This window comes from Chlorocebus sabaeus, chromosome 19, assembly GCF_047675955.1.
Source record: "Chlorocebus sabaeus isolate Y175 chromosome 19, mChlSab1.0.hap1, whole genome shotgun sequence".
NCBI classification, from domain to species: Eukaryota; Metazoa; Chordata; class Mammalia; order Primates; family Cercopithecidae; genus Chlorocebus; species Chlorocebus sabaeus.
Window position 1 is genome coordinate 31,339,522 of NC_132922.1, and position 26,245 is coordinate 31,365,766.

General features: G+C 49.4%; 2 protein-coding genes across 2 annotated transcripts in view; both read left to right on the top strand.

The window, feature by feature from the left end:
* The first annotated feature begins 14,648 nt into the window (after window positions 1–14,648).
* RTL10 (retrotransposon Gag like 10) lies at window positions 14,649–18,976 on the top strand. The gene is made up of 2 exons (XM_007975031.3): window positions 14,649–14,745; window positions 16,714–18,976. The coding sequence occupies exon 2, from the start codon at window positions 16,949–16,951 to the stop codon at window positions 17,987–17,989; it is 1,041 nt and encodes a 346-aa protein (XP_007973222.2). The 5' UTR covers window positions 14,649–14,745; window positions 16,714–16,948; the 3' UTR covers window positions 17,990–18,976.
* GNB1L (G protein subunit beta 1 like) overlaps window positions 14,650–26,245 on the top strand; it is a 69,950-nt gene continuing 58,354 nt past the window's right edge. The window contains exon 1 of the mRNA XM_007975034.3: window positions 14,650–14,745. The gene's annotated coding sequence lies outside the window, so the exon portion shown is untranslated. The remainder of the gene's footprint in view (window positions 14,746–26,245) is intronic.

Consider the following 26,245-nt stretch of genomic DNA (forward strand, 5'->3'; position numbering starts at 1 on the left):
AAGAACTGCAGTAAGAAGTTCTTCAGGCAGAAGGGAAATTTTCCCAGATGGAAACTTAGATGGACAGACAGAAATGAAGAGTATCAGAAGTGCGAATATACAGGTAAAGAAAAATGCTATGTTTTTCCTTCTCTTATTTTCTTTAAACAATACTGATTACTTAAAACAAGAATGATAACAATATATAGTTGGGTTTATATCAATGAAAAACATATGACAGCAATAGCAAAAACATGGTTGCCAGTGGAATTAATTATACAGATGTGAGGTTCTTACACCTAATGGGAAGTAGTACAATATAAGGTAGTAAGTAGGTTATAATAAAGATGTACAATGTAAACTCCTAGAACAACCACTAAAATGCAAAGAGGCACATCTAAAAAGCCAGTGGCCAGGGGCAGTGGCTCACGCCTGTAATCCCAGCACTTTGGGAGGCCGAGGTGGGCGGGTCACGAGGTCAGGAGATCGAGACCATCCTGGCTAACACGGTGAAACCCCGTCTCTACTAAAAATACAAAAAATTAGCCGGGTGTGATGGTGGACGCCTGTAGTCCCAGCTACTTGGGAGGCTGAGGCAGGAGAATGGCGGGAGCCCAGGAGGTGGAGCTTTCAGTGAGCAGAGATCATGCTCCAGCCTGGGCAACAGAGCGAGACTCCGCCTCAAAAAAATAAATAAATAAAATAAAATAAAATAAAATAAAATAAAATAAAAAAATAAAAATAAAAAAGCCAGTAACAGGAGCTAGGTTTTTTGTTTTTTTGTTTTGTTGCTGTGGTGGTTTTTTTTTGGTAAGCGGTGTTCCATTGTAGAGAGACACCAATTTTGTTTATCCCCCACCTATTGGTGGGTTGTTTTTGGCTATTACTAATGAAGCTACAATGAATGTTGATGTAAAACTTTCTGTGTAAACATACATTTTCAGTTCTCTTGGATAAACATCTACGAGTGAAATGGCTAGGTCATAGGTAGGTATATGTTTAACACAAGAATGACAAATACTTTTTCCAAAATGATTATACCAGAGTCCCACCATCGTTCTTCACATATGTTTCACGCTTCATATTCTTTTCAGTTGCACATGGAACTTTCACCAAGTAGACCATACACTGGGACATAACAATAATAATAAATATCAATCATAAAAAGATAGCTTGGCAATCCCCCGAACTGGGAAATCACACAACACATTCTAAATAACTTAAGAATCAAAGAGGAACTCATAAGAGAAATTGGAAAATATTTTGAATTAAATGACAGTAAAAAAATAACACATCAGTATTTTTAGAATTCAGCTAACAGCAAGTGGTTGGAGGGAAATTTATAGCTTTAAATACTTCCGTTAAAATAGAAGACAGGTTTACAATCTACGCCCTAAGCAACCTCCTTAAGAAACCAAAAAAAGGGCCAGGAGTAGTGGCTCACGCCTGTAATCCCAGGACTTTGGGAGACTGAGGCAGGTGGATCACGAGGTCAGGAGATCAAGACCATCCTGGCTAACATGGTGAAACCCCGTCTCTACCAAAAATACAAAAAATTAGCCAGGCATAGTGGTGGGCGCCTGTAGTCCCAGCTACTCAGGAGGCTGAGACAGGAGAATGGCATGAACCCCAGAGGTGGAGCTTGCAGTGAGCCGAGATTGCACCACTGTACCCCAGCCTGGGCGATAGAGTGAGACTCCATCTCAAAAAAAACAAAACAAAACTGAAAAAGAAGTTCAAATTAAAACCAAAGTAAACAGAAGGATGGAAATAAATATAAAAGTGGAAATCAGTAAAATAGAAAACAAATTGTAATCCCAGCACTTTTGGAGGCCGAGGCGGGTGGATCACGAGGTCAGGAGATTGAGATCATCCTGGCTAACAAGGTGAAACCCTGTCTCTACTAAAAATACAAAAATTAGCCGGGAGTGGTGGCGGGTGCCTGTAGTCCCAGCTACCAGGGAGGCTGAGGCAGGAGAATGGCGTGAACCCGGGAGGTGGAGCTAGTTCAAGATTGTGCCACTGCACTCCAGCCTGGGTGACAGAGTGAGACTCTGTCTCAAAAAAAAAGAAAAGAAAAGAAAAGAAAAGAAAAGAAAAGAAAAAGAATGGAGAAAACCAGTAAGGTAAAATGTTGGTTATTTGAAAATAAAAAGCCATAAAATTACCAATATCAGGGATGAAAGAGGAAATACTGCTACAGAGATTACAGACATTAAAAGGAGAATAAGTCAAAATGAACAAATTTAGTTCACTAAATTTGAAAATTTAAATGAACTAGACAAATTCCTTAATTTACACAAGAAGCAGCAGAAAATATGAATATCTCTATATCTATTAAAATAATTAAATTCTATCCCATAAGGAAAACTCCTGGCCCAGACGGTTTCATTGGTTAATTTTATCAAACATTTAAGGAAGAGATAATGCCAATATTACACCAATTATTTAGGAAAATAGAGAAGGGAGAAACATCTCCAAACTCATTTTATGAGGCCAGCATTATCCCTCAAGAACACAGACGCAAAAGTCCTTAACAAAACGTGAACAAATTGTACTTAGCAACACGTACAAAGCATTCATTATGACCACGTGGAACTTATCCCAGGAATGCAAGATGATTTCACAGCCAACATGTAATCAACGTAATTTATCACATTAACAATGACAAAGAAAAATACTGTGATCGTATCAACAGAGACAGAGCATTTGACCAAATTCAAAACCCATTTATGAAAAAATAAAACTCTCAAGGAATTAGAATGAAAAGGAAACTCACTCAACCTGATAAAAAGGCATTTAGGAGAAACATCTACAGCTTATGCTGTACTTAACTGTGAAAGACCAAACACTTTCCTAAAATCAGGAACACGTCAAGGACACCACTCACACCACTTTCACTGAACATTGTCACTGACGGACCTGGCCACTGACATAGGCAAAAAAATCCTGTATAGAAATGTATGCATATGTGTACACATCCTATGTACATTATAGGTAAATCAATATGCAAATGTCATATACAAATGAACATATATATATATGAAAGAAGCGCAATTGTTTTTAATTGTAGATGATATGATCATGTACATGGAAACTCCTAAGGAATCTACAAAACAACTACTAGACCTAATACACGAATTTAGCAGGAGCTCAAGAGAAAATGTCAAACCTGTTTTTATATACTAGCTATGAACAACTGGAAAGTGAAATGTAAAACAATTTAAATAGACAAATAATGACACATACCCATGGGGTACATAGTGATGTTTCAATACATACAATGTGCAGTGATCAGATCCGGGTCAACTAACTTATCCATCATCTCCAGCGCTTATCATTTCTTTGTTAGGGAACATTTGCTATCCTCCTTCTAGCTATTTGAAACTATAACATTTTTGTTAACTGCAGTCATCCTACAGTGGTGTAGAACACTAGAACTTGTTCCTCCCATCTAGCTGGAATTTTGTATCCTTCAACACATCTCTCTCTCTCCCTCCCTTCCCCCAGCTCTAATAGCCTCTGTTCTACTTTTGAGTAATGTGAGATCATTTTTTTTTTTTTAACCTTCCACATATGAGTGAGGACATGTGGTGGTTAAAAGTACCATTTACAGTAGCATCAAAAAACATAAAATGTGTAGGGATAAATTTAATAAAATATGCCCAAACCTACGCACTGCAAACTATAAACATTCCTGAAAGAAATTAATGAAGACCTAAGGTCGGGCACGGTGGCTCATGCCTGTAATTCCAGCACTTTGGGAGGCCGAGGCAAGCAGATCACTTGAGTCCAGGAGTTCGAGACCAGCCTGGACAACATGGTAAGACCCCATCTCTATTAAAAATACAAAAGTTAGCCAGGCATGGTGGCACATGCCTGTAGTTCCAGCTACTTGGGAGGCTGAGGCAGGAGGATTGTTTGAGCCTGTGATGTGGAGGTTGCAGTGAGCCGAGATTGTGCTATTGCACTCCAGCCTGGGCAACAGAGTGAGATCCTGTCTCAAAAAAAAAAAAGAAAAAAGAAAAATTAATGAAGACCTAAATCAATGAAGAGATGTAATCTGTTCAAAGATTGAAAGATGAGATATTGTTAAGATGTTCTATGTCCCCAAATTTATAGATTCAACAAAATCTTAATCAAAATCCCATGAGAAATTGTCAGGCTGATTATCTTTATAGAAATTCACAGGTTGATTACAAAGTTTACATGGATGTGCAGAACTAGAATGGCCAAAACAATTTCGAAAAAGGAAAACAGAGTTGGAGGACTTACACTATCTGATTTCAAGTGTTACTATAAAGCTATCATTTTGTTTATAGAAACAGAGTCTTGCTATGTTGTCCAGGACGGTCTCAAACTCCTTGCCTTAAGTGATTCTCCCACCTTGGCCTCCCAAAGATTACAGTCATGAGCAGTGTGCCTGGCCAGCTACAGTAATGAATACGGTATGCTTTGGGCCTGAGGATAAAGATCAATGGAACACAATAGGGGTCTGGAAGTAGATTCGCACAAATGTAGTACCTGGATTTTAACAAGAGTGCCAAGATGATTCAGTGGGGAAGAGGACAGTCCTTTTAACTAATGGTGCTAAAACAATGGGATGTCCATAAGGAGAAAACAAACTTTGACTCACATCACACATGAAAATCGGTGCAAAACACACCACAGACCTGCATGCAGAAGTGACAGTAATAGGACTTCCAAAACTAAACACAGAAGAAAACCTTCATAACGTTCGGGTAGCAAGGCTTCTTAGGGCACAAAAAGCACTCGCATCAAAATGAAAAGTTCTGCTCTTCAAAAGGACACATCAAGAAAGTGAGTAGGCAAGTGACAGATTAGGAAAGAGCGTTTGCAATATTTATATCTGACAAAGACTTTTTAATTCAGAATATATGCAAAAACTCCTGGCTGGGCACGGTGGCCCAAGCCGGTAATCCCAGCACTTTGGGGAGGTTGAGATGGGCAGATCACTTGAAGTCAGGAGTTTGAGAGCAACCTGGCCAACGTGGTGAAACTCCGTGTTTACTAAAAAATTAGCCAGTGTGGTGGTGCATACTTGTAATCCAAGCTACTCGGGAGACTGAGGCAGGAGAATCGCCTGAACCCGGGAGGCAGAGGTTGCAGTGACCCGAGATGGCACCCCTGCACTCCGGCCTGGGAGACAGAGCAAGACTCTGTCTCAAAACAAAACAAAACAAAAAACCCCCAGACCTCTTGCAAATTAATAAGAGGTGAAAAACAACCACATAAAATCATGGACATCATTAGTTACTAGGGAAATGCAAATCAAAAGGACAATGAGATACCACTCCATTCCTGCCAGAATGATTAAAATTTAAAAGATTGACAATACCAAGTGTGGTGAGGATGTGGAACAACTGACAACTGGAATGCACATACGATGCTGCAGGAGATGAGTGTTTCAGCTACTGTGAAAGCTCTTGGCAGTTTCTTTTTTTTTTTTTTGAAATGGAGTTTCACTCTGTCACCCAGGTTGGAGTGCAGTGACGCGATCTCGGCTCATGGCAACCTCCACCTCCCGGGTTCAAGCAATTCTCCTGCCTCAGCCTCCCGAGTAGCTGGGACTACAGGCATGCGCCACCATGCCCAGCTAATTTTTATATTTTTTAATAGAGCAGCGTTTCACCATGTTTGCCAGGATGGCCTTGATCTCTTGAGCTCGTGATCTGCCCAGCCTTGGCCTCCCAAAGTGCTGGGATTACAAGCATGAACCACCGCACCTAGTGGGCAGTTTCTTATAACGTTAAATATATTGGCCAGGTGCGGTGGTTCATGCCTGTAATCCCAGCACTTAGGGAGGCCAAGGTGGGTGGATCACCTGAGGTCAGGAGTTTGAGACCAGCCTGGCCAACGTGGTGAAACCCCCAGCTCTACTAAAAATGCAAAAAGTAGCTGGTCATGGTGGCAGACGCCTGTAATCCCAGCTACCCGGGAGGCTGGGGCAGGAGAATTGCTTGAACCCAGAAGGCAGAGGTTGCAGTGGGCCGAGATCGCACCACTGCACTCCAGCTTGGGCTACAGACTCTGTCTCAAAATCAAATAAATAAATAAATAAGGTTAAATATGACTGGGCATGGTGGCTCACGCCTATAATCCCAGCACTTTGGGAGGCTGAGGTGGGCGGATCACAAGGTCAGATCAAGATTATCCTGTATGCTGGCTAACACAGTGAAACCCTGTCTCTACTAAAAGCACGAAATATTAGCCAGGTGTGGCAAGGCGCCTGTAGTCCTGGCTACTCAGGAGGCTGAGGCAGGAGAATGGCGGGAACCCGGGAGGCGGAGCTTGCAGTGAGCTGAGATCTGCCACTGCACTCCAGCCTGGGTGACAGAGCGAGACTCTGTCTCAAAAAAAAAAAAAAAAAAAAAAAAAAGTTAAATATATGTACCTACCCTATGATCCAGCAAGTCCACTCCTAGATATTTACCCAGAAGTAATGAAACAGGTGAACAAAAAGAACTTGTTCAAGAATGTTCAGAGCAGCTTTATTCATAATAGTTCCAAACCAGAAATCACAAGAATGTCCATCAACAAGAGAACAGGGGCCTGGCACAGTGGCTCACACTTGTAGTCCCAGCACTTTGGGAGGCCAAGGCACACAAATCACTTGAAACCAGGAGTTCGAGACTGGCCTCGGCAACGAGCAAGACACCATCTCTACAAAAAATGAAAGAGACAGAGAGAGAGAATGGACAGACAAACTGTAGTCATGCAATGAGATGCTACCCAGCACTCAGAACAAATGAGATTTACTATCACACTGTCCTTAAGACAAACAAAAACAAAAAAACAAATGAGATACATGTGACCACAACATTGCTGAATCTTGCAAATGCTGTATTGACTGGAAAAGGCCAGACTCAGGATTCTATACTGTAGCGTTCCATCTGTGAGAAGTTCCAGAGTGAGCAAAGTAAAGCGATGGAGTAGAAATCAGAATGGTGCCTGTGAGGAATGGGGCCTGGGGGTACTTTCAGGGAATGGAGTGTTCCATAGCTTACTCGTATGTGGCAGTGGTCTGCGCATACAAAAGTCATGAAACCGTGCTGTTAAGATCTGTGCATTCTGGGAGTCTCTTCAAACCTATTCTGGTTTGGGGGGCTGCCTGATAATATTTTTTAAAAATATAAAAGATCCGTGCCTTCCATTGTAGTCAGTCTTACCTCAATTTTGTTGTTGTTGTTGTTCATACCTGAGACTTAAGTCTTACCTGAATTTAAAAAAAAAAAAAAAGAGAGAGAATGGAGTGAGTTCCACCTCTACAAAAATTTTAAAAATTAGCCAGGCATGGTGGTTCATGCCTGCGGTCCTCACTACTCAGGAGGCTGAGGCAGGAGAATCACTTGAGCCCAGGAATTTGAGGCTGCAGTGAGCTATGATTGTGCCACTGTACTCAGCCTGGGCAACAGAGATCCTGCCTCTAAAAAATTTTTTTTTTAAATTAAAAAAAAAAAAAAAAACTAAAGAATGGAAGGAAACCCAGAAAGAGAACACTGGTTTCTAAGGGATGAAGCACAAACAGCGCCAGGGTCACCAGGCTTGGGTGCCCAGCCACCTCCCTACTCTGGCTAAGATGGAAGGGTCTCTGAGGTATCCAAAGGAGTCATGTGGGGTGCAGCGCCACCAGCAGGGCAGGAAGGAGACTCCTTTCTGGGAATGACATCGGGGCCCCTGATGGACACCAAAGGATTTAGTTCCACATTTTTTTTTTTTTTTAAATTTGAGACAGGGTCTCACTCTTGCACAGGCTGGAGTGCGGTGGCACAATCATAGCTCACTGCAGCCCCAAACCTCCCAGACTCAAGCAATCCTTCTGCCTCAGCATCCTGAGTAGCTGGGGCCACAGGTGCACAACACTATGCCCAGCTAATTTTTAAGTTTGTTTTAGAGATGGGCTCTCACTGTGTTGTCCAGTCTAGTCTTGAACTCCTGGGTTCAAGCAATCCTCCCACCCTGGCCTCCCAAAGTGCTGGGATTACAGGCATAAGCCACCACACATGGCCTAAAATCATTTTAAAAATACATACATTGAAGCCAGGTGTGATGGCTCACCCCTTTAATCCCAGGACTTTGGGAGGCCAAGGTGGGAGGATTGCTTGAGCCCAGGGATTTGAGACCAGCCTTGGCAACGTAGGGAGACCCTGTCTCTATAGAAAAAGAAAAAAGTGCCAATGTGGTGGCACACACCTATTGTCCCCGCTGCTCGGGAGGCTGAGGGGTTAGGACCAAGAGCCCAGGAATTGAGGCTGCAGCGAGCCGTGTTCCTGCTGCTGCACTCCAGGCTGGGTGATGGAGCGAGACCCTATCTCAAAAAAGAAAAAAGAAAAAATATATACATTGAAATCAATGTAATACACCACATTATTAGAAAGAAAGGGAAAAACACATGATAATCTTTATTGATACAGAAAATGCATTTGACAAAATTCAACACCTTTTCATGATAAATATACTCAATAATAAACAAGGAACAGAAAGACACTTCCTCAATATGATAAAGCCCATACATGAAAAACCCACAGCCAACATCACACTCAATGGCGAATGACCGAAAGCTTTTCCTGAAAGATCAGGAACAGGGCAAAGATGCCTGCTTTTGTCACTTCTATTCAAAATAGTACTGAAAGTCCTAGCCAGAGCAATTAGACAAGAAAATAAAAGGCATCCACATTGGATAGGAAATAAAATTCTCTTTTTTTACAGATGACATGATCTTATAGCGATTCTATAAAAACAGAATAACAAATTCAGCAAAGTTGTCAAATACAAAATCAACACACAGAAATCAGTTGCGTTTCTTTATAGTACGAACAGTGAACACTTCGTGAAAGAAATTAACAGTTCCATTTAAATAGCATCAAAAAGAATAAAATACGTAGGAATTAACCAAGGAGGTGAAAGACTTGTACACAGAAAACCACAAAAGAAATTAAATAAGACATAATTAAATGGAAAGACATCCTGTGTTCAATTATATCCATTTAAAGACACAATTAAATGGAAAGACATCCTGTGTTGGAAAATTTAATATTGTTATGATGTCAATACTACCCAAAGTGATCATCAGAGGCAATGCAATCCTATTAAAATCCCAACAGTGATTTTTAGAAATATAAAAACCTATCACAGGCCAGGTTCAGTGGTTCATGCCTGTAATCCCGATATTTTGCGGGGCCTAGGAGTTCAAGACCAGCCTGGACAACATAACGAGACCCTAGCTTTACCAAAAAAAAAAAAAAGCCAGGTGTGGTGGCACATGTCTGCAGTCATAGGTACTTTAGAGGCTGAGGCAGGAGGATCACCTGAGCCCAAGAATTTGAGGCAGCAATAATCTATGATCAGGATACTAAACTCTAGTCTGGGTAACAGGGGAGACCCTGTGTCTAGTTAAAAAAAAAAAAAAAAAAAGGCCAGGTGCAGTGGCTCACGTCTGTAATCCTAGCACTTTGGGAGGCTGAGGCGGGCAGCTCACGAGGTCAGGGGATCGAGACCATCCTGGCTAACAAAGTGAAACCCTATCTCTAATAAAAATACAAAAAATTAGCCGGGCGTGGTGGCAGGCGCCTGTAGTCCCAGTTACTCAGGAGGCTGAGGCAGGAGAATGGTGTGAAGGTTGCAGTGAGCCGAGATCTCGGCGGGAGGCAGAGGTTGGCAGTGAGCCAAGATCCCGCCACTGCACTCTAGCCTGAGCGACACAGCAAGACTCCGTCTCCAAAAAATAAATAAAATAAATAAAATAAAATAAAAAAGAAAAAAGAAAGAAAGATAAAACCCATCCTAAAATTCATACGGAATCTAGGAACTCCTAATAGCCAAAACCATCTTGAAAAAGAACAAACGTAGAGGCTTGTCACTTCCTGATTTCAAAATTTACAACAAAGCCACAGTAATCAAGACTGTGTAGTTTGAACACTGTACTTTCCTGAAAAAAGAAAGACAGACATACAGACCAATGGAACAGACTAGAGAGCCTTGAAATAAACCCTTGCATATATGTCAAATGATTTTCAACAAGGGTACCAAGATAGGGAAAGGATAGTCTTTTCAACAAATCATGCTGGGACATCTGGATGTTCACATGCAAAAGAATGAAGCTGGATCCTTACCTAACACTGTATATAAAAATGAACTCAAAATGGTCAAAGTCCTAAATATAAAGACCTAAACCTACAAAACTTAGAAGAAAACATAGGGCAAAACTTCATAGCATTGGATTTGGCAATGATTTAGATATAACACCACCACTACTACCAACATATAGACAAATTGGACTTGGAAATTCATGAAATTAGTGAAATTAAGTTAATGATATTTTAATGAAAATGAAAAACTTCTGTGTATCAAAAGATACTATCAACAGAGTGAAAAAGCAGCCTATGGAGAAATACTTGCAAATTATATATCTGACAAGGGATTAATATCCAGAATATCTAGAAAAATCTTACAACTCAACAGTAAAAACAAAAATCCAAAGAAAAATAGGCACAGGACTTGAACAGCCATTTCTCCAGTGAACATATACAAATGGCCAAAAACAGGAAAAAGATGCTCAATCTCACTATTCATTAGAGAAATGCAAATTAAAATCACAATGGGACACTACTTCATACCATTAGAATGGCTATTAGGAAAACAACAAAACAAAAGAGAAGGTAACCAAGTGTTGGTGAGGATGTGGAGAAGTTGGAACTCCTGTGCACTTGGTGGGAATGTAAAATGGTTCAACTGCTATGGAAAAGTTTGGCAGTCTCTCAAAAAGTCAAACAAAATATGAGCGTATGATTCAGCAATTTCACTCTTACGTACTGAAAGCAGGGACTCAAACATATACTTATACACTAATGTTCATAGCAGCATTATTCACAATAGCCAAAAGGTGAAAACAACCCAAGTGTCAACCAACAAATGAATAAACAAAATGTGGTCAATGTGTACAATGGAATATTATACAGCCTTAAAAAGGAAGGAAGTTCTGACACATGCTGTGATGTGGATGAACCTTGAAAACACGTTGAGTGAAATAATCCAGTCACAAAATGATAAATACTGTATGATTCTACTTATATGAGGTACCTAGAGTAATTAAATTCACAGAGACAGAATATGGAATGATGGTTGCCAGGGGTTGGGGGTGGGAGGGGAAGAAGAGTTAATGGGTACAGCTTCTGGAGTGATGAAAAAGTTCTAGAAATAAACAGTGATCACTGGATATACAACAGGATGAATGTATTTAATGCTCCTGAAATGGCTACATGGTACACCTAAAAATGGCTAAAATGGTAAATGTTACTATATTTTACCACAATAAAAAAATAGTCATGGCCGGGCACGGTGGCTCAAGCCTGTAATCCCAGCACTTTGGGAAGCCGAGATGGGCGGATCACGAGGTCAGGAGATCGAGACCATCCTGGCGAACACAGTGAAACCCCGTCTCTGCTAAAAAAATACAAAAAACCAGCCGGGCGAGGTGGCGGGCGCCTGTAGTCCCAGCTACTCGGGAGGCTGAGGCAGGAGAATGGTGTCAGCCCGGGAGGCGGAGCTTGCAGTGAGCTGAGATCCAGCCACAGCACTCTAGCCTGGGCGACAGAGCGAGACTCTGTCTCAACAACAACAAAAAAAAAAAAAAAAAAGAAAAAAGAAAAAAAAAAGTCATATGTCACTTAACTACGGGGATACATTCTGAGAAATGTGTCACTAGGTGATTTTGTCATGGAGGGATCATCATAGAGTAACTTATACAAACCAAGATGGTAAAGCCTACTACACACCTAGGCTATATGGTAAGGCCTATTGCTCCTGGGCTACAAACTTGCAGTGACTCTACTGAACAATGTAGGCAGTTGTGACACAGCGGTATTAGTGCACCTAATCATAGCAAAGGTACAGTAAAAGTACAGTGCAAAAAATAAAAAATGACTGGTTAGGGCACTTGCCATGAAAAGAGGTGCAGGACTGGAAGTTGCTGTGGGTGTGGTGAGTAAATGTGAAGGCCTAAGACATTATTGTACACTACTTCAGACTTTTTTTTTTTTTTTGAAATGGAGTCTCGCTCCGTCGCCCAGGCTGGAGTGCAGTGGCCGGATCTCAGCTCACTGCAAGCTCCGCCTTCCGGGTTTACGCCATTCTCCTGCCTCAGCCTCCCGAGTAGCTGGGACTACAGGCGCCCACCACCACGCCCGGCTAGTTTTTTTTTTTGTATTTTTTAGTAGAGACGGGGTTTCACCGTGTTAGCCAGGATGGTCTCGATCTCCTGACCTCGTGATCCGCCCGTCTCGGCCTCCCAAAGTGCTGGGATTACAGGCTTGAGCCACCGCGTCCAGCCTACTTCAGACTTTATAAACACTGTACACTTAGGCTGCACCATATTTATATTAAACATTTTCTTTTTTTTTGAGATGGAGTCTTGCTGTTGCCCAGGCTGGAGTGCAGTGGCACAATCTCAGCTCACTACAACCTCCGCCTCCCGGATTCAAGTGATTTTCCTGCCTTAGTCTCCCAAGTAGCTGGGATTACAGGCACATGCCACCACACCCGGCTAACTTTTTGTATTTTTGGTAGAGACAGGGTTTCACCATGTTGGCCAGGCTGGTCCCAAACTCCTGACCTCAAATGAGCTGTCCGCCTCGGCCTCCCAAAGTGCTGGGATTACAGGCGTGAACCACCACCGCGCCTGGCCTAAAAATTTTCTTTCTTCAATAATAAAGTAACCATAGCTTACTGGATGACCAGTTATATATGTGGTCCCTTGTTGACCAAAATATTATGTGGTGCATGACTGGTATACACAGGACAAGGCCTGAAAGAAAACAAATTTGGACCAAAAAAGGGCTTTTCTGGCTCAGTTGGATTCATCTCTTGCACAGGCCCACTGCCCACTCTGCTGATGGGCGCTAAGCTGTAGGCTGAGCTGCCTAGAGGCTGAGGCAAGCTGAATTTGTGGGAACCCCCACCTTTCCCTTGAGGGAGGAAGTTTAAATTATCAGGTCAATTAGGAAAGATACAACCGAAAAAAATTCAAGTTTCATTCCCACTTCAAGGAGGCGTTTCCTGGCTCGGTGCCACTTTTATTATTTTTGGCCCAGGCTGCTGGAAGCCCCACAGACCCAGGGAAGGTACAATGTGATCTTTGATTCGCGTTTCAGGGATCAAAGTGAGTGAGTTTGGGTGTAAATGCAGATAACATTTCAGAGAGCTTTCATGAAAGGAGTCACTGGACCAGGGCAGAAGGGGAGCTGGTGTGTTACGTGTGTGTTCCCCTTGAGAAGCGTCACTTTCCGGTGAATCCGGCTGCCTGCCCGTGGCCCCAAAGACTCCTGGCCTGCATCCAGGTCCTTGGCCCACAGGCATTAGATCCTGAGCTGGGGCGCCTGCACCCTCTCCCACCCCTTCTCTAGGCACCGTGAAACCGAGGAGAGGTGGCGTGGGGCGGCTCGTGCAAGTGAGAAGAGCACCACTTCATCCTCACCTATCTTGTCCTGGATCTGGGTGCTGCTCGGCAGGCTTGGGCTGGGCACAGCCCTGTGGGGAGGCCTTAGTAGCCCGCCCTTGCTCTCCTCTCCTGAGTCGGGAAGCACACACTTACACCCACAACAAGGAGGCCCAGAGGCCGTCTGCAGCCCCCAGGCATGTAGGTACAGGGTCCTCTCGGCCTGCCTGCCCCTGCTTCTCGCGCCCGGGCTGCAGCTACATCGAACCGGGTCCTAACGAGGTTCCCGGCACCGGCAACTGGTGATGAGAGGCACTCCGCGGGCATGCCGTTCCAGGGCGCTCTCGAGGCCCAGCAGCCCCGCTATGCCCACATCCGCTCCGACACCTGCAGCCCCCCAGGCTTAGCCCGGCCCCGCAGCAGCCCTCTCGACGCCCAGCAGCACCCCAGTGTCTGGCTGACGCCAGGGCAGTAACTGCGGGCTGAAGCAGCATCGGCCCCTTGGTCTACGCCACAGCGAGGTGCAGATTTCCCGGATCTGAGGGACCGCCGGGCACCGCCCGCTGGGGATCATGAGAGGCAGCTTTGGCCCAACCGACCCGCGCCTGTACACGCGGCCCCACCTGCTCCCGTGGCACTTGGCGCGGCGTGGGAATGGGCGCGCTCTCCCATCACCCACCGCGCGGCGCTACCGCGCCAGCAGGGACCCGGAGCGCCTGCGAGGCATCGGCCACACGGTACACAGCGCAGGCGCGGCGGGCTGAGCGCGCGCGCGCGCGGCCTGGCTGGGAGGTGCGCTTGGGGCGAACCTGGAGCATGCGCGGGGTCGTACACGGCGGTCGCGCGCACGCTGGGGGCGTGGCTGCGCTGCGTAATCGGGCGCTGGACGCCGCACGGCGCTGCTCGGAGCAGGCGTCGCCGACTGCCCCAGGAGGGTCTGTCTGGAGGCGGGAGCCCGGGCGGCCGGCTTGGAACTCTGTGCGCGCGGGCCTGGAGCTACGCCCCTCCGTCTTTTCCCGACTTCTGATCCGCGGAGGGGCACTCGGAGCCCCAGCCTGGGTCGCAGTGTCTTCGGTCTGCGGGCCTCAGTTTCTCGGTCCGCGCCGGTGGTTTGTGGGGGCCCCTGGAGACATTCGGGCCATTCTCGCAGTCTCGGGAGGTCGCGCCCGCGCCTTGCCTGGCCTCACGGCGGCCGATCTCGTTCTCCACTTTCTAGGTGGCGCTTGGACTCTCGCCCTCGGAGGGAGGCCCGTCCCCCGGTCTCTAGCTACGGATCCCTGGACCCTCTTCGCGGGCGCTTCGCGTAGCCGCAGGTGGGTGGGCTTCTTATTGCCGTGGGCCTTGTGAGCTTGTGTTTCCTGCATGGCGGTTGCTGGGGGGCGGGCGGTGCAGTCGTCTGCACTCAGCTTGCTTTAAGACTTTGGGCAGGTTTTGTTCTTGGGGCCCCTAGGTCTCCCTAGAGCAGAGAACGTCCCAGCTTTCCAGGTGCTGCCTTTGGCCTTGTGGGCGCAAATACACATGCGCCGTGGTACCTGCCCCTTTAGGATAGTGCTGACCAGTCCAGAAGGGCCGAAAGTCTTCTGTGCCAGGCAGTGTGGGGAGAAAAGTAGGGGGAACAACAGACTGATAGGCGTGGGAGTGCTAAGGTTCTCAAAATGGTGAGAGTGGGGCCCAGGGTTAGGAAAGCTCGGGCCCGAAGCACATCTGGCTGGCTGGTGCAGGGAAGCCTTCTCCCAGACTGCAGGGGACACAGGTGCGCAGGTGAGTGGGCATGGTGGGGGACTGGGAAGAAGGGAAGGCAGAGATTTGGGTAGCACACTGTGACTCCTGGGCATGGGGTGTGGTCATTGTGGGCAACCTGGACACCTAACCTTGGCTGGTGGTAGGAGCTGGGCCCCGGATTGGGCCTGTTACTGCTTTTTTAGAGCTCAGTGTACTGGACTCACGTGCTATCCTGTGGGTTTGCTGCCCCCAGGCCTTAGTATAATTCTGCAGTAAGATGGGAAGCCAGGGTCATGGGCTGGGCTTTCAGGTAAAGACCCCCCCAGAGGGGGGTGAGACCTGAGGGGTTCCAGAGTGTTTGGGTGGTGGAGGTAGGGCCAGTGGCCCTGGCAGGTTCTAGTGCTGCAGGCCACCATGGAAGGTCCTTGGAGGAACTCACCCTGAGGGGGAATGGCCAGCGGATAGGAGATCTGGGATGAAGGTGTGTGCAGGCCCTGTGCTCCCAGTGGGCCAGTGGAGTTTGTGTGCGGGGTGAAGCAGAGTGTTTCATGGAGGTCGTGAGTGGGCCTCGGTTTGCAGAGAGACTGGGGAGGGGGCTGGATAGAGTTAGGCTGGAGAGTGTGAGAGCCCCAGGGGAGGGCTCCTTGCACTGGAATAGAACTGGCTGCTGGCTGTGGAGCTTCCTAGGTAACTGCTGCGTGGAGAAGGAGGGGCAGGTCCAGCCATCAGACTGGGACTCCCCAGACCCTGGGCACAAGTGACTGGAGTTGTGGGAGCAGACACAGCAAGTGGGGTTCCAGGATTTTACAGTGGGGGGCTGGGATACTCTGCTGTGGCTGGGATGGGGACAGTGGAAAGGTGGTGTTTGGGGGTGGGGGTGGCATTGCCTGTAGGTGGCACTCAGTTGTGAGAGGTGAATTTGGAAAGCATGTGGGGTCAGGAGGGAGCAGATAATAGCAGGCTCACTGCTGCTCTCGGGGATGCAGGTAGGACCTGCTGTGTGCCTGGTGCTGGGATGTAAAAGAGCCTAATGATGCGGTCTGTGCATTGTTCAGAGTTTTGGGGGTGGCTAGAGCCTACTCAGCAGACAAACGTAGTTTATAATATGCGTGCTGTATAGTGGTTAAGCCTGTGATCTCTCCAGCCAGTTTCTGCTGCTTCCATCACTTATGGGTTGGTGTGTGACTGCAGACAAGTTACTTCACCACTGTGTGCCCCAAAGACAATACTAGTACCAACTTCATGTGGGGGAGGTGGCGCAAATGGGGCACTCAGTGAAAGGTTGCTACTATTGCTATCCTGAAATTTCCTGACAGTTCTGATCCGGCCCCTTTTCTTCTGAAATTGACAGCGTCTGTCATTCTGCCTTGCCCTTGCAATGTCATAGGCAGCATTTGCCCACCTTCTCAGACCTCCCAGGCCAGCCCCCTGGGCACCTCCTTCCACTCAGAGCTCCTAGTTGGGTACCAGAGGGTTGCCCGCTTGCTGCCTCTTCCCACCAGTTCAGTGGGTGATGGTTAGGCCTAGTTCCTGCTCTTCCCTACCTTGTCTTTGGACAGATTGCCTCGGATGATGGCCTGCGAATGACAGTCCCTCAGCTCTTCTCAGCTCTCCTGAGGCTGCAGCTGTCAGCTCCCTGATCCTCAGCACTTGCCTGGACCAGTGCAGGTCTACCACGCCCTGTTCAGCCATCCCTTTCCTGTTGTGTCGTGCAAACCACGTCTGTCCACGCCGCCCCACCTCCCGCCCCCCCTGCAGTGCTGGCTCTCCTCTCTTCTGCCCTCTGCTCCCAGCATGCCTCGTGGCCGGTGCCGTCAGCAGGGCCCTCGCATTCCCATCTGGGCAGCCGCCAATTATGCCAACGCACACCCATGGCAGCAGATGGACCAGGCATCTCCTGGGGTGGCATACACCCCCCTTGTGGATCCCTGGATTGAGCGGCCCTGCTGCGGGGACCCTGTGTGTGTGCGAACAACCATGGAGCAGAAGAGCACAGCTAGTGGCGCTCGTGGCGGTAAACCTGCAGAAAGGGGTCCACTAGCTGGGCACTTGCCCAGCTCCCGACCCCACAGGGTGGACTTCTGCTGGGTGCCAGGCTCAGACCCAGGCACCTTTGATGGCTCCCCGTGGCTACTGGACCGCTTCTTGGCCCAACTGGGAGATTACATGTCCTTCCGCTTCGAGCACTATCAGGACAACATCAGCCGTGTCTGCGAGATCCTCAGGCGCCTGACAGGCCGAGCCCGGGCCTGGGCAGCCCCCTACCTTGATGGGGACCTGCCCCTGCCTGATGATTACGAGCTCTTCTGCCAGGATCTCAAGGAAGTTGTTCAAGACCCGAATAGTTTTGCTGAGTACCACGCCGTGGTTCCCGGTCCCCTGCCCCTGGCCTCCAGCCAGCTGCCAGTGGCCCCTCAGCTGCCTGTGGTGAGGCAATACTTAGCTAGGTTCTTAGAGGGCCTGGCACTTGACATGGGTACTGCCCCCAGGTCTTTACCAGTCGCCGTGGCCACCCCTGCTGTGTCTGGGTCCAACTCTATATCCAGAAGTGCTCTGCTCGAGCAGCAGCTGACCAAAGAGAGCACTCCTGGGCCCAAGGAGCCCCCAGTCCTGCCCAGTTCTGCATGTAGCTCCAAGCCTGGTCCTATGGAACCAGCCTCTTCCCAGCCAGAGGAGGCAGCCCCCACACCTGAACCTAAACTGTCAGAGTCAGCTAATCCTCCTGCCCAGAGACCAGACCCCGCTCATCCAGGGGGTCCAAAACCCCAGAAAACAGAGGAGGAGGTTTTGGAGACACAGGGAGACCAGGAGGTGTCCTTAGGTACCCCACAGTAGGTGGTGGAGGCCCTGGAGACCCCAGGAGAGCCACCACTTTCTCCTGGGTTCTGAGCACAGTCCAGGCGGGAACAATGGTGCCCCTCGTGATGAAGTGGCCTGTGTGGCTCAGGAGCCCCATAGTCCCCAGTCAAAGCAGAGTGGTGTCCCCAGATGACTTCAGACCCCATAGCTGGGCAAGATGCTCTTGTTTTGGACTCTGCGCTGAGCAGAACCAGCTCCCCCTACTCCAGCAGAGCTTGACCTCCACCCTGTGCCCTTTCCCTGCTCCTGCTGGCTCTTGGCTGCATCCCTGCCCATCTCCTGGGAGTGCCATCTCACCCAGGCCTGCTCCCATGAGGGGGTCGTTTTGTAGGGCAACTCTCAGCAGATACTTGCATCATCTTTGTCACCTCCACCCCCATAAAACACCCCCCTTGGTGTCTTCCACACTGGCTGGGACTGAACTGGGTCTGCCACGTCTGTCCTGTTGGGACCTGGTTCCTGAATGGGGTTTCTGTGTCTGTCCCCCTAACCCCACCCTCTCTGCTCCCTGTGATTTCTGTCCCAGCTGGAATGTGAGGAAGGCTGCCTGGAGGAAGTGGTCACTTTGATTCTGCTGCATGAGTGGGATAGCATCTTGGCAGAGAATGATGTTTCCTGTGGGTTTGTTTACCAGCAGTCCTGGGCAACTGAGAGGTTTGGATGCAGGAATATAGGATGCAAGCCCCTTGCCAGACTCAGCTGCAGGCATTCCCCCTTTGTGTGTTAACGCTGTAGTAGTTGGGCCTGGTGTTCTGAAGCAGGCTCCTCTTCCCCGCTGCTGTGCTGCTGTCCCCTGCGCACTCCGTACTCGCATGCATTGTCGATTCAGCACTGAAGCCCCAGTGATGTAAATGACTCGGATCTCCCTCCTGGCGGACTGTGACCCTCCAGGACAGGGGCTCTGTCTTAGTCAGCTCTGTGGTCTGGTACACAATTGGTGCTCATTAAACATGTGTTGGATTACTGGCTGAGCCTGTGGTGCAGTGGCTGCCTACCAGCAAGTCTTTGTTTCCCATTCTCTCAGGATTAGAGGCCTGGCCTTGAACATTCCAGGTCAGCGTTGCAGGTGTGGTTTCTAGCAGGGGCTTTGAGGGTCCAAGGGTCTGATCGAAGGAGCTGGGGCTGAGTAGGTGGGGGTGGGTGGCTCTGCAGGTGGAGAACTGACTTCCGAGAGCTGGAGGTGAAGTGAGGACCAGGCAGCAGTCCAGAGCTGTGAGGCCCCAGGCCCAGAGGGTTGGAATGAAGAAAGACCTGTTCCACACAAGGAGGGGTTTTCTAGTGGAAGCTGAGCTTGGAAGCCCCTGGAGCCATTTACCACAGGATGGGCAGGTACAGCCGCCCAGTGTGTGCAGTGTGTTCCACTCTGGTGCTTGGACAAGAAGTTCAAGTCCCTTTCAGTTTTACAGTTGTGAAAACAACAAAACACCTTCCTGAAAAGTTGGAAGAAAAAGCAGAAATGTGAATTGGAAATACAGCCAACTATTTTAGAAAAAACTAATTAGCAAGTATCTGGTTAAACTTACTCAGAAACTGGCCAGGAGCAGTGGCTCATACCTGTAATCCCAGCACTTTGGGAGGCCGAGGTAGGTGGATCACCTGAGGTCAGGAGTTCAAGACCAGCCTGACCAACATGGAGCAACCTGTCTCTACTAAAAAATACAAAATTAGCCAAGTGTGGTGGTGCATGCCTGTAATCTCAGCTGCTTGGGAGACTGAGGCAGGAGAATCGCTTGAACCCAGGAGGCAGAGGTTGCGATGAGTCAAGATCACGCCATTACACTCCAGCCTGGGCAATAAGAGTGCAACTCTATCTCACACACACAAAAAAAACTTATTTAGAAAAACAGAAGTTGTCGGGATTATTTTATGGTAACTATCACTAAAAAAGGCTCTGGGTTCAGATGGTTTTATGTGTGAGTTATTTCAGGGCACAGATACCTTGTAGATAAAACAACTGGAAACCTTGGAAATAGGTGGGAAGCTATTTTTAGAAAGCGGGTATAGCCCTGGTAGCAAAGCAAGTGAGCTGGCAGAAGAAACCCATGTTCAGTCTTCATTCTGGTCAGATGTGGGAAGTCCCTGGATATCCTGGCCCAGCCCCATGCTTCTGTGCCAGGTCACACAGCTGCCCTCCGTCTGATGGCTCAGGCCCCAGTCACCCTTTTGTGGGTCAGGTCAGACTGCTCCCCGATGCCTGCCTCCGGTGCACTGTGGCCTGGATTGCCTGTGGGTCTGGCAGTAGAACCCAGAGTTGCTCTCTAGGATGGACAGCCTAGTCACCCAGCTGACCCTTACCCTGTCCCACAGGCTTCTGGACGGGCCACCTTCCCCATCTCCCTTTAGTGGACCTGAAGTGGATCCTTCAGCTTGAGATTGGTGCCTTCTCTTCTGAACCCTGCCCCACTGGGGCTTTGGGCCTTTTCTGCCCTTGGGACCCAGGCAACTTCTGGGCATGTGTGAGTTACGGTCTGCCATGTGTCTGCGGGCCAGTCCCGCAGCATCCACCGGGGCAGGCGTGAGAGTCCACGGGAGAGTTCAGGTGACCTGGTTTTTAATTAAAACGGGTCCTGTTTATTGTGGTTGGGCTCTCCCCAGAAAGGGAGGCAGGGTCTCGAAGTGATGACGTCCAGGTTTCCTGCACAGGTAGGGTGGAGGCAAGGATGGACTCTGGCACAGCTTTCCAGACAGGCAGTGCACACAGCCCCTTTCAGAGTGGCTTTGTTGCCATCCGCTGCAGCACCTGCTTTCAGACATGATGACCAAGCTGCTTTCCTGCTCCTTGGGGAAGGAGGTGCACCAAGGGCCAGGAGAGGAGGCACTCTCCCGGGATTGTTTTTTCTCTCCTGGCCCCCACACACTGGCAGACCCGAAGGCAGGTGCTCAGGAGCCGCAGAGCCTGGCAGGGTTTGCTGGACGTGCTCAGGGACAGGCCTTGGTTCTGGCTCTGCTTTCCAATCATGGTGTCCGTCCCTCACTTCCCTTGGAAATACCCAGAGATTTTATTTCCTGAAGATGGGATATGATGGGTCCTCTGAGATAGTGTTTAAAGTACCTGTCTCCAAGGAAAACTTTAAAATAGGAAGTCCTAAGGATAAGGTCCTATGGGATATTGGAATATTTTATAAAGCCACAATAGTTAAAGCACTTAGATGTTGTGGACAGATGAGCAGAGAATAGAGAACTTTGAAACAGGGCTGAATAAATATGGAAATATAGTACATGCTAGAGGTGTTTCCAATTAATGAGGGTAAAATGGATTATTCAGTAAAAGCAGTTGGCCCTCTGGAAAATAGCAAAGCCATGTATGTGCTTCCCTCTTTATGCCAGTATATATTCCAGATTAAAGATTTTAATGTTAAAATTACAAAAGGACTAAAGGGAAATATGGGTGAAATTTTTTTTTGCCTGTGATTCCAGGATTTTAAAAGTTTTAGATGCCCAGAGTTGTGGAGGTATGGAGAACTGGGCCTTCTATACTATTAGTGGGAGTATACAATTTTACAATTTGACCACATAACAATTCTAGGCACACACATTCTGTGACTACTTACTTGGTGCATGAAGACTCTTGTCAGGGATAGTCATGGTTTGGTGCCACTACATGGGGGTTTAGAACAGGGACTGGAGGCTGGGTGTGGTGGCTCAAGCCTGTAATCCCAGCACTTTGGGAGGTCGAGACGGGCAGATCACGAGGTCAGGAGATCGAGACCATCCTGGCTAACATGGTGAAAACCCGTCTCTACTAAAAAATACAAAAAACTAGCCGGGTGAGGTGGCGGGTGCCTGTAGTCCCAGCTGCTCAGGAGGCTGAGGCAGGAGAATGGCGTAAACCCAGGAGGCAGAGCTTACAGTGAGCTGAGATCCGGCCACTGCACTCCAGCCTGGGTGACAGAGCGAGACTCTGTCTCAAAAAAAAAAAAAAAAAAAAAAAAAACCACAGGGACTGGAGGGTGGCCTTGCCTTCTCCTCTCCCTTCACAAGCTAAGGGTCTTTCCCTGACCTTTTTGAGCTGTGACCACAGTTTTTCCTCATGGGGTGGGTAGTAGGGTTGAATGAGAATGGTATCCACACAGTACCTTGGCTGGGGTCTGGGCCCTCTGATGTCCACCTCATGGGTGTCACTATTTTTTGAACAGCAGAACTGGAAAAGCCCAAAGATCCAGGAATAAAGGAGCAAGGCAAATAAAGCTGTTACCCTGCAGGATCAGTCAGCATGAGCCAGATTGTGCAGCAGTAACAAAGATCTCCAACAGCACTGCTATGGTTGGCTCTGCTTATTTCTTGCTCATACCTATGTGCCACCATGGCTGGGGCCTGTCAGACCTGTGCTGACGAGAGCCTACCTGGATGTATTTCTCCATGCTCACTGAGGCAGGGGAAAGGCCACAGCAGGCCACAAGTAATGTGTGTCACCCCACTTCCATTTCCCTGGCCAGAGGAAGCCACAGAGCCACACCTGAGTTCCGTCGGATGGGAGCAGCTGATCATCCTGTGGGCTGGGGTGCTCAGTATGGAGAAGTACGAGCAGCCACCCAGCGTGGGGCTGGTTGGTGCTGCTGAGGATGGGAGGATGGAAGGGGCCTGCATCCATCCCAGGGCAACACACCTGTTTGTCTGCTGGGGCTGCCCAACAAAGGACTGCCCCAGCTTTTTTAGCGGGGGGGCTTAAACAACAGACATTTACTTGTGATTCTGGAGCCAGAAGCCTGAGATCAAGGTGTGGGCAGGGTTGGTTTCTCCTGAGGCCTTGCTCCTTGGCCTGCAGATAGCCACCTTCTTGCCATGTCCCTGCCTGTGTCTGTGTCCTAATCGCTCATAAGGTCACTAGTCTATTGGATCAGGGCCCACCCTCATGACCTCATTTAACCCTGAATTACCTCTTTAAAGACCCCGTCTTCACTGTAATCCCAGCACTTTGGGAGGCCGAGGCAGGTGGATCACAAGGTCAGGAGACTGAGACTGTCCTGGCTAACACGGTGAAACCCCGTCTCTACTAAAAATACAAAAAAAAAAAAAATTAGCCAGGTGTGGTGGTGGGCGCCTGTAGTCCCAGCTACTCGGGAGCCTGAGGCAGGAGAATGGCGTAAACCCGGGAGGCGGAGCTTGCAGTGAGCCGAGATCGTGCCACTGCACTCCAGCCTGGGCGACAGAGCGAGACTTGGTCTCAAAAAATAAAAAAAATAAAGATCCTGTCTTCAAATGTAAGTACTAGGGATTAGAACTCGAACTTAAGAATATTGAAGGGACATAGTTCCGCCCACAGCAGTGCCCCAGATAGGCTTCTTTGATTTTGTCTTTGCTGTTCCTGGCAGCGCTATCTTGGTCAGGCTTCCATGGTCTCCACATGCCTGTGTGCAGAGTCCCCCAGGCCCCGGGTTCTGGGGCCCATACTGAGGAGTGGGGATGGCCAAGCCTTGGCTCTTGGGTGGGCAGTGCCCAGTTGTGCTGTATGGGATGCTGTTTCTCACTTAAGAAACCTTTCCCTGCCTGGGGGTACAAAGGCATTATCCTGTATTCCCAGGTTGTAACTTTCTGCCTTTGACATTCAACCTTGAGTCCACCTGTAAGTGTAACTGGCGGAAGGGAGGGGTCTGCTGTCATCCTCAAGAGCCTGTGATGAGCAGAGCCCCTCTGCCGACCGCGATGCACATGTAATATGAGCAAGAAATAAATTTTTGATGTGTGAAGCCACTGAGTTTGGGGCTTGTGTTTTCCACAGCATAACCTATTATGTCCTGACCGACAGGGGATCCCATTTCACCTTTTTCCATAGGGCACCAGCCTGCCTCAGCATCAGCTGCTGGCTGCAGCAACTCAGCCTGGCCGCAGCCACCCATGGGCCGTGCCTGGCCTACCTGCCTGCTCTCTGGTCTGATCTGTCCGTTACTAGTTATTCTAGCTTTTAAGTCTTGATTATCTCATAGCGAAGCCCTCCATGCCCCCATTCTTCCAGTTGTCTTGGCAAGTTTGAAAACACATTGGATCACAAATGCAGAGGCAGAGATGATGGTGTCGTGGCCCTTGCCCAGCCCCAGCAGTGCTCACACTCTCCTGGTACAGGCCTTGGGGGTGCCGTGTCACTGCACAGCCTCTCCAGGATGGCAGGGCCCGTTGCTCCCTTACTTTTTCTTTGGGCTGCATCATCTCTGTCACAGGGACGTGATGGGTGGGGGCTGGCCAGGGAAGAGCCCAGGCCTGTGGGGTGCTCTCATTGGCCTGCTCCTTTCCTCCTGGCCTCACGGACCCCCCATCACAGGCCTGGGGCCTGTGGGTGGTGGGTGCTCATGCACTTGCCACATTCTTCTGTGTCCCCATTGGCGGGGCTGCCAGCTGGGTGCAGAGGACATCTGACTCCCCTGCCCCCTGCTGTGCCAGCGTTGCCCACCTTACCTGTGTGTCTGAACAGTGCAGGGGACTGGGGAGTGTTTGTGGGTTGTAGAGCTAGGACTCTTCATCACAGGCTGTGCATGGGAGGCCCCTCAGTGAGGGGTCCACACGCAGTGCCCACGGGGCAGAGCGAGTGGGAGGCTGGCCTCTGTCCTCATTCGCATGTCTGTGGATGTGGGTGTGGCAAGCACATTGCTGGCATGCATGTGTAAGCATGTGCACAGTTGACTGCACACAGCTGGGTGGTCGGGAGTTGATGAGACATACACCTGGCCACACCATCACCTGTGTGTGTTAGGGGACCTCCCCTTTCCACCCAAGGTGGCCTCCACCACAGGAGGAGCCACACAGGCAAGCCCCTGTCAGAAAGTGTCAGCCCCAGCATGCTTAGGCACCCTCCTCCAACTCCGACCAAGTTCCCAGGGCACGTCTCCATCCCCTAGGCCAGTGGCACCAGCCCCAGGGGATTGGTCCCCATCCTGCACCCTCTGTGAGTGTTGTCTCTCTCCCTGACGGTACCAGCAGCCGGCCTACATGAACCAGGCCTCTGAGCAGAGGCCGGACTTGTGCATGGGAATATCATGCTTCCTGTAAAGCAGCAAGCTTTTCCGTGTGTTCACCCGGGGCAAAAAGGCCGGTCCCCTCTGCTGGCTGGGTTCCTGCCTCTGCCCGTAAGTGCCTAGGGCAGGCTGGCTAAAAATGCCCGAGTCAGGCTTCCTTCCTGCCATCTTGCCAGGCTCCTGGGACCTGCTCCTGGGGCGACGGACATCCCCAGCCACAGCAAGAGATGCCTGCTCACAGAGAGACCCCGCCTGCCCATCCTGCCTGCCTCTGCAGCCTGGTGGCTCCTCACTCTGGCATTTCCTCTTGGCTCAGCTGAGGCAGTGCATATCCCAGTGCAAAGGAGAAGTCTGACTTGCAGCCTCAGCGTCTGCCTGGCACCCCTGCTGACTGTGGGGCCGGCCAGCAGGTCACTCATGCTCCAGCCATGAGGCTTCCAGGCATCCCCAAGGAAGAAAACTAACCCATGTCCTTGTTTCCATGAGACCCACTCCCCCTGCCGAGTGGGGCCTGGCCCTGCCAGCGTGGTGGTTGGTGGCCACGAGGACCCAAAGTGCTGGCAGAGCACCCAGCAGGCACTGGCAGTGCCTTGGGGAGAACAGGCTGCAGTGGACTGTCGAGAGGAACTTGCTTGCCTCTGCTCGGGAGCGAATCACACCCTTTGGGCTGTGTCCCCAGCACAAGTGACTAATCTCTGGGACCCTCCCTCACATGCAGGGCCTGTCTGGAAGGGGCACCACAGACCTGGTGGGCTTCAGCGTGTAGGCACCATGCTGGGCCCCACCTGGCTCACTGCAGGCCAGCAGCCCTGGGTGGGGCACTGTGGGTCTCAGCCTCTGGAGAAGTGCTGGTGGCCAGCCCTGGGGGACGTGGGCCACTGCCCCAAGTGAGGTGAAGTCAGCGCCAGCCCCTGGCCTGAGGCTGTGAATCTTGCTGGGGGGCAGCCGTTCCCTGGGGGAGCAGGGTGGAGATGCTTTGCCAGAGCAGAAGGCCCCTGTGGCAGAGCATGTGGCCATTTCTCTAGGATGGAAAAGAGACCCAGACCCAGAAGGGAGACGGGTGGCTGTCTTTCCTTGGGGCCTACAGGACTGAAGCACTCTTGGCTCCACTGTGGAAATCGTGTCTACGGCTGGAATCTGAGTTCTGCTTTGCAGATTTGCCAGCTTTCCAGTGCTCTGGGCAGCCAGGGCTCGGATTCCCCTTTCTGCACTGAAATGGTGCAGGGCTTTGCTGGGCCTCAGGCCAAGCTGTCAGTCAAGGCCACTCCCTGAGACGGATGTGCCT